General features: G+C 43.9%; 2 protein-coding genes across 3 annotated transcripts in view; one reads left to right on the top strand and one right to left on the bottom strand.

Annotated features, from left to right (window-relative positions):
• Positions 1-2,824: 2,824 nt before the first annotated feature.
• Positions 2,825-11,583, bottom strand: LOC146060577 (DNA-directed RNA polymerase II subunit RPB11-a). The gene is made up of 4 exons (XM_083173943.1): positions 11,056-11,583; positions 9,146-9,235; positions 4,903-5,077; positions 2,825-3,027 (listed from the first exon to the last, which is right to left on the bottom strand). The coding sequence occupies exons 1-4, from the start codon at positions 11,106-11,108 to the stop codon at positions 2,992-2,994; spliced, it is 354 nt and encodes a 117-aa protein (XP_083030069.1). The 5' UTR covers positions 11,109-11,583; the 3' UTR covers positions 2,825-2,991.
• Positions 11,584-11,591: 8 nt separating this feature from the next.
• Positions 11,592-13,866, top strand: part of TXLNG (taxilin gamma) — a 39,587-nt gene continuing 37,312 nt past the window's right edge. Inside the window, exon 1 of one of the 2 annotated variants that reach the window (XM_083173942.1) lies at positions 11,592-11,815. In XM_083173942.1, the coding sequence (XP_083030068.1) occupies positions 11,747-11,815 (69 nt within the window). In that variant the 5' untranslated portion in view covers positions 11,592-11,746. The remainder of the gene's footprint in view (positions 11,816-13,866) is intronic. The other variant, XM_083173941.1, reaches the window with a different exon arrangement.

The raw sequence follows: 13,866 nt of genomic DNA on the forward strand, positions 1-13,866 counted from the left end.
AAATGTTCCCAACGTTTCAGGGTTCACTAACCCCTTTGTCAAGGTGTAATAGGTGCAGAATAAAACAACATACCTTTATAACAGTGCCAAGTGTAATGCAGGGTTCCCAGCTAATGTAGCTCTTTCGTACAATCCCATACTTTATACCGCATCAGTATATAATTAAATGCCAGACCCTGATGATGACTTATGTATGGAAGAACCATCCACCTAGATTAGCAACATCACGTATGGTTTTACCAAAACGCAGGGGAGGACTAGCTCTCCCACACTTAGATCGATATAGGGAGGCATGTATATTAACCCAAATGCAAGAGTGGTTTAAAGACCCCCCCCCCCCCCCTATATCTGGGGGTCGATAATGGAACGGGAGAACTGTGTGGGATTTTCCATAATGGACCTTATATGGATCCCACAGACAATGAGACCAAATACGGTGCAGTTTCTACCTACCATTATAGACACACTTAAAGTTTGGGATAAAATTAAACCAAAGATCCCTGCACTAACGTTCCCAGCATTAAACATACCCTGAAGAATGTTAACATTTCTGATCCCCAACCTGAGCCTTTCTAAATGGACTAATCTGGGACTAACAGATTTACGACATATTGTTGAGGGAGGTAGATTGATACAGTTTTTGGACTTGCAGACTCGTTTCTCTTTGCCAGGGACAGAGTTCCTGCACTATATGCAGATACAAATTGGGTACAGAGAGCGAACAGTGCATCAGAGATACTGCGCTATGTATCAGTGGCCCTCCTGACCCAACTGAATAAATTGGAAACAAGGGGATGCATCTCATAGTGGTACAATTTCCTAACAGAGGTGCCCCAAGTACCTAGATCCTCTGCCCAAGAAAAGTGGGAGGGGGATATGGGCCTGCACCTATCCGATAATCAATGGGAAACAATTTACTCCACCTCGTTTAATATGTCTAAATGCTTGAATCATGCAGAAATGCAAAAAGTCAAACTTCTAAACATGCTCTACCTGGCCCCAGATAAACTACACTTATTCTGGTCCTCATGCTCACAGTTTTGTTGGAGGGAATGCGGGGAGGTGGGACATATCTATCATGTATTTTGGCTATGCCCAAAAGCACAACAATATTTGAGAGAGGTCTTTGATTTTATTGGTAAGGTATTGGGAATTGTAATGACCCCTTCCCCACAATTGGCTGTCGCATATATACCCGACAGTAGTGTTAGCAAGTCAGCGATACGTACTGGGACACATTCTTATTGCAGCACAAGCAGCCCTAGCACAATGCTGGAAGCAGGGTACTCTTCCCTATTCAGAAGGTGATCTCTAAAGTCCAGTTCCACTACATAATGGAGACAGAGGCCACATCGCTGTTGCGGAAGTGGAGAGCATGGTATGAACATGTTACAGCAGGTTAGGGAGAGATCTCCACACAAAATCAGAATAGATCTAACCCCTCGCAATTTGTCCTCAGGGAATAAGCGATTTTGTATGAACAATATGTAATATAGTTTGACATAGGAGGCAGGATGTGCAAACGTGTACTATGGAAAGTATGAAATCCATGGCGACATAAGATTTGTAAGGCAATGTCAAATATTAAAGGATGTGCAGTTTGTATTTTAATGTAACCCCCTGGAATATACCCATCCCTACACCCTTATATTTCCAAATTCTTTATCTGTACCCCTTTATTTAATTTAACTTTTTTTTTTTTGTATGGATCTGTATACTTGGAAAACTCAATAAAGATATAAATGTAAAAAAAATTAAGATAAATCTAAAGGATAATATAAAAAAATAAATTAAAAAGCTTGCTTTATCCCCTGCTAGAACATTTAAGTACTGTGGCTTTTCTATCTTGTGTATTGAGGAATAGTCTTGTGCTACGGTAATGTCCTAAGTTTCTCTCATACATATTTTTGTTAAATCGGGAGGCTTGCTTATATAGCAGTAGCTGGTATGCAGGAACACATTCTATAAGATGCCATCTTCTGATCTCCCTATTACATATGCAGTACTCTCTCTATACATAGTTAATCTGATCTAGCAGCAGAGGTCCACCTACAGGTCTTTAAACCTTATTCAACATGGATCACCAATAAGAGAATTAGCAACCTAAACTATAATCAAACGACTGCGAATGTGTAACAATGCACACAATGCAAGGTGAAAGACTGAAAATGCATAGGGGTTGTAAACGCAATGTGGCCGGAGAATGACTGACAGTGATCCGATGTTTGGGGGTGGAAACCTGATGTTTTTCGGGGGTGCACAAGTGGTGTTTTTTGAGGAGGGTCTGTGACATTCGCGCTGACCACTTCCGGCCTGCCTATGGCTGCAATAGTGCTTTTATTTTATGGGTACTATCCCAAACACTCACTCTGTGATGTGAAGAGTAACTAGAAGGATGATCAACAGCTAATATAGCAATAAATCCTCCTCAGTGGCGGAAATTTTTCCAATTACATTTGAAACTTTAGATTCCCAAATACTCAGGTTTTACCCCAGAAATTTGGCACACAGCACCACGCAACCCCTATTGAGGTGTAGCCCACCTCATCTCAGAAATTCCCTATCAGAGAAATAAGTTTATTCAATTCAGCCTTAATATAAAGCGTATAACTATGTATACTATATCTGAAGCTAGACTGCCAAAACTTCAGCTCTGATTATGGTAAACACACACATGACTTGTATTGGGATATTTACTAACAGGAAGAGGCTCTAGATGTTCAGAAATACCAAGGACCCAAGTCTGTACCAATAGTATAAGTAGTTTGGTCTTCACAATGCATTTAGTTGGGAGAGTATAACATCGGAATGAGAAAACATAAAATGCTAATAAAACCAAGAGAACTTTATTTATTTTTTTGTGTGAAATAGAAAACAAAAAAAAGGATGCAATACACACATTATGCTAGTCATATGCTGTATATTCCCCACAAAAAGGGAAATATTGGCACATCAGTAATTATAGCCAATGCCAACTTCTGCATGTGCTTTTCATTCAATGCCTTCTTGTTTGTCTTTGATAGCAACCTAGAATAGAAAATCAAAATAGAAATAATGTTGTTACCGAAAAACTCTAGCATAATCATCATTTCCCTCCAAATTACTGTAGAAGACAACGTAGAACTGTACGACTCAATCAGAATAAGGGCCAATGCGGACGGACAGCCGATGGTTGGTGTTTGCGCATGTGCAGAGGCGTATTTGCGCATGTGCGAACACCGTGCACATTCGAATACGGCGTGAATTCTGTACAGAAAACGATCGGTCGGAACAATCCGAACATTGGGTGGAGAGGGGCGTGAAGATTACCATATACGTACACCCCGCGTTTCATGGGCGTTCCCATGAAAACGCTGGGCGTACGTATGGTAATGCGGCCATGACGCACGTGTGGCGGGCGGACAGCTGACATAGCCGGATGTCAGCTGCCCGCCCATATCCCTGCTTTCATACGGAAAAATGTCAGAGTGCTCTGGAGCACTCGGTCCATCATTCGATGATCGGCGACCATCGGAGGATGGGGGAGGTGTTCACATGAAACATCCACTCAGTCCGGTCGGTGTTTTACCGCATTCGGACGGTGTGAGCGATCCGTACGATAGGCGGGGCTAAAAACACTCGGTTTCTGTCCGAAATACGCACCCGTCCGATTCAACTAGAATAAGGGCCTCTGTGACTAGAGAAATCTCACACACCGGCTTTACAGCTCTGATGGTATTTCTCCAGGAATTAAGAGGTTGGAGTTCACCAAAAAGGTGATTTGTCAGTTGGATGGACCTAATGGTGGGTGCACACTGAGATTTCCACTATTTTTCGATTCCATTTTGCCTATAGAAACAAAATCAAATGTGCAGTGAATGGTTTTTCCACATTTGATCTCAATGCGCATTCACCTTTAGTGGAAATCGAAAAGAAGAATAGTCTTGCAAGGCTATACAGTATAAATCAAATCGAATGTCAGATCGAACTGTGTGTACCCACTATAAAAGTGCTAAAATACTATAATTGAAAATAAATATAAATCTAGTAAAAGTCCTGTTTTTCTGCTATAGAGCAGAATGGAAGCTCTTTCCCTAGGTCAACCACTCACTGGGGCCTAATTCAGACCTGTTAGCAAGGCTGCAATTTATGAAGATGGAGTATTATGCAGCAGTGGGGTCTGGGCAGCAGCGGTATCTGCTGGACGGAAGGGTCGGAAAGCGGCTGGTGAATTTGAAAAAAAATATTTTGAAAAGACTGGCCTGACGCCGATTGGGTGAGAGAATTCTCTCAGCAGATGGGAGGCCACTGACTGCCTGAGAGAATTCACTCTGGCAATAACCGGCCGGCCAGTCTTTTCAAAATACTTTTTCAAATTTACCAGCTGCTTCCCGCCTCCCGGCAAATGCTGCTAATAGCTACCGGTCGCCGCTGCCTGGACCCCGCTGCCCGCCCCAGGGGATTTTTTTTACATGCAATAAATCGCATGTAAAGTGCCAAATTGTGAGTGAGCCCTCCCGGGGAGCTCAAGTGGCAAACTGGTCCGAATTGTCCTAAGGACAAGTCGGACTAGTGTATGGGGGCCTTATGAGTCTGTGTGTGTTATGCTGTGTACACACGGTCCGATTTCCTTTCCGATGTTGACGATATAGTCAACAACGGATGCAGATCACAAGGGTTTTAACCATTGCAATCCCGATCCGAGTTCATGTATCGGAAGCCAGAAAGTCTTGGCTGCCTTATCTATATAGTGCAGATCTGCACTATATAGTCAAGATAGGATGCAAATCGGATGTGCCTTATCCTATCCACGATCCTATCTGATCAGATCGTGGATAGGATCTTAAGGCACATCTAACGTGTGTACACACCATTAGTTCAATTACGTTAAAGACAATTAATAATGGCAATTATTCAGCTTACCCGAAATCTTTCCTCCAAAAGGGAAAGCTCACTTATTAAGTCTGTGATAGCATTGGTAAATGCCTCTTGGGGACTGTATTCAGGTGTTGTTTGAACTCTTATTATAATCTTATGCTCTAAAGGATGTGGAACTTTGTATCCTGCAAACAGCACTTGAGGATCTTTCAACAGCTGCCTGCAAAACAATAAATGCAAATTATATAGGAAACATTTTATTTATTATTTATTAAGTTTCTTATATAGCGCAGCATATTGCGCTTTACAAAGGAGACAGTTATACAACAAACAGGGTATTTACAGACAGTCAAAAGGTAGGAGGGCCCGGCTCGCAAGCTTACAAACTATAGGGAAATAGGCATTGATACATAAGGATAGATACTGTCGGTTCCACCAGAATGCAAGGTTCTGTGACTGGTTCTGGAATTTGATAAGCTTGCCTGAAGAGATAAGTTTTTAGGGAACGCTTATAGGTTTGGAGACTGGAGGAGAGTCATTCCACAGAGTGGGTGCAGCTAGAAGAAAGTCCTGCCATCGGGAATGTCATCATGTTCCTCACATAGCAAATGCAAAACTTTTAGCATGGACATGAAAAGAAAAAAAAAAGAAGTACACTGGGGCACTGGAGATCCACAACTGTCTAGGAGCAACTACCTGCTAATTATTTGTCAGCTGCTGCTCAGCAGGGCTGTACTTCATCGCTCTAGTTCTGTCTCCGCCAACATACAACACATTTCATGTCAAGATGGAGGCAAAGCACACTCCATTTTTTCCAATTAGCCCTGACCAATCAAATCTGTTAAAAACACTATTCTGCTACGTTATTCCTTTAAGTGTTGATGGGTCTGTGGTGAGATTAAAAACTTTCCAAATTCAAACATTTTCTATTATTTATATGGTGCCACAAAATGCCCTGCAGTGCCATATGTGGAGGCAATACATACAACAAAGCGGTATAGGCAAAAACCTTACTTATAATTGATAGATTATAAATCTATACATCTTTAATATAATAATCATTACACCAACCCTTAACATTCTAGTACAATTAACATTTGTATTGCATAGGCTTTGTTGGGAAACCTGTGCTATTTTCATACTGTATGCACACGGTCAGGTGCAGGAACATTCCCTTTTCTCTTATGTACATAATAAAATAAATGATTCCACACAAGAGTAAATATGGGAAATTATGTATGAACAAATATGTACGTGATGTGGAAACATCAGCGTTGCACTGTATGGTGCTAATCCAGGACTAGTGCTAAATTCTTATAAGTAATAATGGGGCAGATGTATTAAGCCTGGCGAAGAGATAAACTGGAGAAAAAGCGGAAGGAGATAACACACCAGCCAATCAACTCCCAACTGTCATATTTCAAACACATTATGATTGGCTGGTGCATTATCTCCTTCCACTTTATCTCCAGTTTATCTCTTTACCAGGCTTAATACATCTGCCCCATTATGAGGTAGAGAGGCAAAACATTTTATTTTTAGTGATTGGGACAGGGAGACAACTTAAATTCTAAGTCAAATGATTTAAAAAAAAAAACGAAAAAAACAAAAACCACCACAACTTTTAATTATATATATATCCAGTAAAATTATTAAATACATTTTCATATAAAATCTGCAATATAAAAATATATCAAATACTGTACGTCTTGCAGATGCTTGAGAAGTAAATGCCCAGCAGTGAGGAGATCAGTTTTATTAACAAAACATAAAGGGGTTTATTCTAGTTCATTCTTTCTGACGAAATCCTTCTTAGATGGACAAAACCATGTGCACTGCAGGGGGGCAGATGTAACATGTGCAGAGAGAGTTAGATTTGGGTGAGTTATTTTGTTTCTGTGCAGGGAAAATACTGACTGCATGATTTTACACTTCAATATCGATCTCACTTTGAAGAAAAACCCCACCCAAATCTAATTCTCTCTGCACAAGTTACATCTGCCCCACCCGCAGTGCACATGGTTTTGTCCATCTAAGAAGGATTTTGTCAGAAAGAATGGACTAGAATAACCCCCAAAGATCTATAATCGTATACTTACCTCTGTTCTGTCACCTTCATCTTTCCACTAGGGAGGTGGCTACTGGGAGATGTAGTTCCCCCTGCTGCTACCAGCGTACACACACATACACTGTGTCTCATACCCACTTACATTCCACTACTGCAGAAGATGCGATCCTGCCAGGCTGCAAGAAGAAGCCAGTTCTTCAGCGATCCATGTTTATTTCTAAGCTATCTAGTCAGATCGCTTAGAAATAGGGATACAATTGCCCCATGTGTATGCCGCACAACCCATACCTCCCAACAGTCCCGATTACTGCAGGAATGTCACGGTTTTTGGGGACATTCCCGCATCCCTTCCTACGGCCGGCAGTGTCCTGGGGGGGGGGGGGGGGGGGGGAGGCCTGTTGGGAGTCCCCCCTGTCGGCAGCTGAGCAGGGGGGAATAAACCAGGGGGCTGGGGGCATGGCTAGAGGCTCACAGAGCCTCTGGGTCATGCCCCCATAGCGTCAAAACGGGGGCGTGGCCTCACGGGAAAACAGCGATTATAGGCCATGCCCCTTTAATTAGGACACTCCACAGAAATTTTCGGTGCGCAGCCTTCTGTCCCTCCGCCATCTCTTTGTAAGTTGGGAGGTATCTACAACCTAATGTTCCACACTCATTCCCCCTCTGTGTCATCCCTGTCTGTCTGCCCCTCCCCTTTACAATGGAAGCGCTCACGAGCAGGGCCCCCCTGTGCTTTTCCCAATTCATACTCCCCTCGATGGCATCTAAACCTTCAGTTTTCTGTCAACATGATACTTTTTGTGGTTTGCTGATGCAGCTATGTTTATATGCCCTGTACTAGTCCTATATTGTCTTATACTGTAATGCTGGGTACACACTAGTGAATGATAGGAGTATAAAACTAATTAAACTGCACAATCTCCAGTTCTGGAAAGTCTGTTTACTCTCCCAACCTCCAATTCCTGTTTTTATCCAAGTATTAACAAGAGACAGTGCGGTATGGACTTCTTCCTATCTGTGAGGACCGTTATATTGCCTTATCACCCAATTCTGTCATAAATGTTAATTAACAGAATTTATGTGAGCACTTCTTGTTACATGCCTGTTTTTGTTACTAAGAGAACACTGGCATTGTTTCACTAGTTTATTGTTTATCTACATGTATGAACATTACCTCATGAGAATAGTAATGGGAGAAAAGGTAAAGAAACAACAGATTAGCACTGGTTTTATAATATTAGGAAGGCTGCCCATACTGGTGATATGTTTCCTCTCCACTCTTTCTTTGGAGAACGCCAACATGATTTCCCACTGGATATTATTACACAGATGGGTGGACTATTATGTGTTCTTTTTAAATGTATTGATATATACCTCATAAAAACACAGGTTACAGCTCTGAAAGCAACTTGTGCAAAGTAATTCTATATTGACTCACAGCTGTTTAAGGGGGTTATTCTGGTTCACTTCTTCTGGCAAATTCCTTCTTAGATGGACAAAACCATGTGCACTGCAGGTGGGGCAGATGTAACTTGTGCAGAGAGAGTTAGATTTGGTGGGGTTTTACTTCAAAGTGAGATCTATATTGCAGTGCAAAAATAAACCAGTCAGTATTATCCCTACACAAACAAAATAACTCACCCAAATCTAATTCTCTCTGCACATTTTACATCTGCCCCCCTGCAGTGCACATGGTTTTGTCCATCTAAGAAGGAAGTTGCCAGAAGGAGTGAACCAGAATAACCCCCTAAGTGTCACCTGTTGATTTATCACTTGAGCTGCATTAATATGGTCTGCTGTTTACTTTCTACTGTATATTTTCTATTACACAGTGTTGTGTGCCAGACTGCAACGCAGTCACTTGTATCAACTAAATATACCAATGACAGTGAGTGGGGGTTGGTTGTTAATATCTCCTGTTTTAGATCACATGTTTTATCAAATGTAATTAGAGCACAGAATAATAGCGGAATACAGTCAGTAAGGGAGTTGATGAATTAATGTTTGCAGCACCCATTATTAATATTTATTTACAGTTTCTTATATAGCACAGCAGATTCCGTTGCGCTTTACAATAGAAGACAGTGATAAAACAAACTGGGTCACCCATCACTTGATCCTAGCGAGATTCAGTTCCCCCACTACACAGGATTAACATGCAGTCTGATAAAATACAACTATCCTTAGCCTGAATGGTACTAGACCAGTATTATCACTTACGATTTAATAATATTTCCAATTGTATGATCTTCCTTATTTATTGTGAACAGGCAGGCATTTGGTACTTTTGTGTCCTTAGTGATAGTTATCCTAGAAAAAAAATGTTAAAAAAGAAAACATTCAACATATGGTACATATATAAAAGGTTTGCAGTTTTTGGGTCTGAAACATATTGCAATCATGACCATGGGAAGCCAGATGCCAACTGCCTTCCCATGTGTTACATTATTTACAGGTGAATTCCATGATGCACTTGCTTTCTAGTAGCAGTGAGATAGCATTGCTGCCTCTCAGCACTGATTTAAATGGGACAGGGGGGTAGTGTAATGACTAACAGGGCCTACACACAGGGGCAATCTTAACTAGATTTCTTAGAAAATGCCCCTACATCTTTCCGTGTGAAGGGGCCATAGTAATAGCGATGCGCGGCCCTGCAGGGCCAGTGCTCTTGCCGGAGAACACTGGCCCTGACAGATCAGTGCGGACACATCGCTATGCAATGAGGTGTGCTGAGTGATCTAGCTTCACTCAGAATGCACAGCAAATCTCCCCGTGTGTAGGCCCCTTATCAGCATAGGTGGATAAGTGAGATAAGAATATAAGGCAACAACCTATAAAAATCGACAGTGTTTACAGTCTCTTAAAAATACAATCATACACCACATAATTGATTTCAAAGTTAGATGTATATAAATTGAAAACCTTGCTATTTCCTCCAAAGTACTGAAGTAGAACCTATAACAAGTGTTCAGTTTCTGACACATTATACATATTTACAGCTGTTTTTAGTATGTACTACTTTACTTTAAACCTTAAAGTTACAATCGGTTAGACTTAACATATGCAAAGCAAGACTTGTAGTGCCCTTGAGAATATTAACTATGGGCCTCTGATCTGTATAATAAAGAAACAAAGTGAATCCTCTTAAATTAATGAAGGTGTGTAATCCCAAGTGAAAATATAAAGAATAAAGAGACAACTAATAAACAAACTTAGAACATGAAAACTTATTTCTAATATATTTTACTACATTTATTTTTATTTTCACTGAACTGTAGTAGAATTCTACAAATAGATATACTTTTGGAAAGACAAAATAAGTTCGATTTTAACATTGGAAAGTGCAATTCAACAAGACATTCTCTTTTTGTATCGCTATATGCTAAAGATTGTTAGCAATTGAAACTGCTGATGTGCAAATTGATCATCATTTTACTACAATGACGGATTGACACACAATTATTATCAATCAGGGATTGATAATAATCAATCGGCTGTTTAACTACACATCCCAGCATGCCATGCAACAGTTTTAGCATGGCTAAACTGGTATGGCTCCTACATCAGGGGCAACGAGGGTGGACCTCAGCCTAGCCAACTCCTATCCCCAGCCTCACGGACTCTCTTCTCTTTCCCCAATGACCAAGTGGTGCCGCGGATTACTGCCTAGGTGCTGTGCAGCACAGCAAATATATGTTCCATTGTCTCCCCTATCATGTCCCATCACCCTCCCCAGGATACATCAATTGTACTGTCACTGTTTATTTGTTACCTACCTGGCTGTTGCACAGCAATCCAAATCTAATTCCTAGTATACCTGGCCGAACAAAACGGATTATGACTCTGATGGTCATTTCTAATTCAAAAGCTTTGCCCGCCTAGATTACAGTCAGAGGCTACCATTGGTGTAGCAGGGCGTACAGCTGCCCCGGTCACCCACTGTTGTGTTGTATATTGTGATCTTTGTTTGGGGTAGAGGATGGTGGTTACAGTCTATATTCTGCAAGTGCAAATATTTTTAGCTCTATATGAACTACACCCCCGATGCTGTGTTATAGAGAAGAGCATCTATGATGTTTATGTAAACAATATGGATAGATATAATAACATTATATTTCCCCAATACTCACTTCTTCTCGCCCTCAAACAGCAGGAAGGACTCGAAGGCCGGGGGCGCGTTCATACCTGCGTGAAGCGAGTACTAGCCCGCTCAGTGTCTCAGTGACAGACCGGCGGCTAGCAGAAATCTCCTCACAACAAGCACTAACACACAAGTGAGTGGCACACTGTGTGACGTCACCTATGCGCCGAAGCAACAGCTCCTGCATATGGAAAGCTTTTGTGTCCCAAACCGGTCTCCAATCTTCAACATTTTTAAGAAGTCATAAGCTCTGTGGCGCAGGAAAGCGCCTCCCGCAAAATGGCTGCTATCACGAAGCCCGATCTTTGAACCGAGTTTTGTAACTTGTACGTCATTTAGAGATACATGATTTTCTACGCTTGTTTCAGCGCGTTGTAGTCAAACGTGAGACTACCGCACATTTCACAACAAGACTGGAGGGAGCGCTGTACACTGCGGCTACTGCTACGTTCTAGGCTGTCAAATAAATGGACTTCGCGCGCTCTTCCCTTCCCAAAGATGGCCGCGCGGTCGCTTCCGTCTCCCGCCTCGATCCGTCACGTGTCTGTGGGCCGGAGCTCTCCGTACTGTTGCTATTCCTCTGATTGGCTGGCGGTCTGCGGGGTTCTGTTCCTAAACGCTGCGCAAGGGACACGGCTGGTGTCGAATCTAGCGCGGTACTCATAAGGCTGCGTCATATCATGTCCTGCCAGGTGGAAGCAGTGGTCGGGGGTCCCGAGGAGCCGGGGAGGCTGGACAGCCCCAGACAGGTAATGACGGGGTCCGGGCTCATCTCCCCCCCCCCCCAAGTCCTCCCTCGCTGCGGGCACACGAGGGAGGAGAGCCCGGTCACACCTGTCAATTCTCCCGCACCTGTGTCCTCCATGCCCCGCTCTCACGCCGGCAGCAGCAGGACACATGTGTCCTCTGTCACAAGAGCTGTGTGTGCGGGCGGGAGGAGGCAGAGGCACATGGGTGCCTCAGGGTGTATGTGGTGCTGGCTGGGGGTATAGGGGGCAGCGCAACCCGGGAGCATAGAATGGGATGCGGGGCGCCATATGCTGCTTAGTCCTCTGTCTGACAGGTGGCGGGGTGATGCGGGACGGCTGGTGCGTGTGAGCTGCAGGGCTAGTCAGGGGCGGATTGGGAATTAAAACCAGCCCGGGAAAAATCTTGAAGCAGCCCTAAAAGGGGGGGTGGGGAGTGTTGTTGCGCGCCGGAGGCGCGCCCGAATTTTTAGGGGGTGTGTCCTATCAATATGGGGGTGTGGCCTATTCCAACAAGGCCACGCCCAATTTTTGCTGCTGTGAGGGCATGGCTAGTGGCTCTCTTAGCTGCTGGCCATGTCCCCAGCCCCTCAGGCTGCAGAATAGGCGCATGCGTACAGCGTTTATTCTACAGCCTGTGGGGCTGGGGAGATAGAGATGGGGGGGGGGGGGGGGGGGTGACAGGGGGTCTCCCAACACAGTAGAGTGGCAGGGTGGAAGAGGATGCAGGGAGGGAGGGGGGATGGAGGGTGCCGTAGAATGCTGGGAGGGGAGATGCAGAGTGGCTGAGAACGAAGGGAGTGAGGACTTACACAGGGTGGCACAGGACGCAGAGTGTGAGGGGGCATGGTGGCACAGGATGCAGGGTAGGAGGGGGGATGCAGAGTGGCAGGGGATGCAGGGAGGGGAGTCACAAAGTGGTGGAGGAGACAGTGATGCCCATTATAGATATGCCATACACCGTGATGCCCATTATACATATGCCACACATCCTGATGCCATTATACATATGCCGCACACCGTGATGCCCATTATACATATGCCTCACACCGTGATGCCCATTATACATATGCCGCACACCCTGATGCCATTATACATATGCCGCACACCGTGATGCCCATTATACATATGCCACACACCATGATGCCATTATACATATGCCTCACACCGTGATGCCCATTACACATATGCCACACACCGTGATGCCCATTACACATATGCCACACACCGTGATGCCCATTACACATATGCCTCACACCGTGATGCCCATTATACATATGCCGCACACCCTGATGCCATTATACATATGCCGCACACCGTGATGCCCATTATACTTGTGCCGCACACCGTGATGCCCATTATACATATGCCACACCGTGATGCTCCATTATACATATGCCACACGCCGTGATGCCCATTATACATATGCCGCACACCCTGATGCCCATTATACATATGCCCACACCGTGATGTCCATTATACATATGCCCCACACCGTGATGTCCATTATACATATGCCCCACACAGAGATGTCCATTATACATATGCCACACACCGTGATGCCCAATATACTTATGCCACACACCGTGATGCCCATTATACATATGCCACACACCGTGATGCTCCATTATACATATGCCACACACTGTGATGCCCATTATACATATGCCACACCGTGATGCTCCATTATACATATGCCACACGCCGTGATGCCCATTATACATATGCCGCACACCCTGATGCCCATTATACATATGCCCACACCGTGATGTCCATTATACATATGCCCCACACCGTGATGTCCATTATACATATGCCTCACAGTATGAACCTCTCTCTCACACTTTAGTTACCTTAAAATCAAGCTGGCTGGCACTTCATCTACTTCTTCCTTTCATTAGATGTGTGCTCCCGTGTAGCTCCGCCCCCTTCCACTCGTGTAGCCCGCCCCTCAACTCCGTGTTGCTCCGCCCCCTTTCCAGTCCCTGCTGTCATGACTGATGACACATGAAAGTGGGTTGGAAGTCAGGGAGAGAGCTCTGTGCTGCCGGCGC

This window comes from Crinia signifera, chromosome 2, assembly GCF_055691185.1.
Source record: "Crinia signifera chromosome 2, ASM5569118v1, whole genome shotgun sequence".
Lineage (NCBI taxonomy): Eukaryota > Metazoa > Chordata > Amphibia > Anura > Myobatrachidae > Crinia > Crinia signifera.

Bases quoted from the DNA above. Each gene is read 5' to 3' on its own strand.
- LOC146060577 (XM_083173943.1), bottom strand. From the start codon at position 11,108: ATGAACGCGCCCCCGGCCTTCGAGTCCTTCCTGCTGTTTGAGGGCGAG. The intron at 9,236-11,055 runs GTGAGTATTGGG...TTTTTTTTCTAG, and splicing joins CTGTTTGAGGGCGAGAAGAA to GATAACTATCACTAAGGACA. The intron at 3,028-4,902 runs GTAAGCTGAATA...TTTCTATTCTAG, and splicing joins TTTTGGAGGAAAGATTTCGG to GTTGCTATCAAAGACAAACA.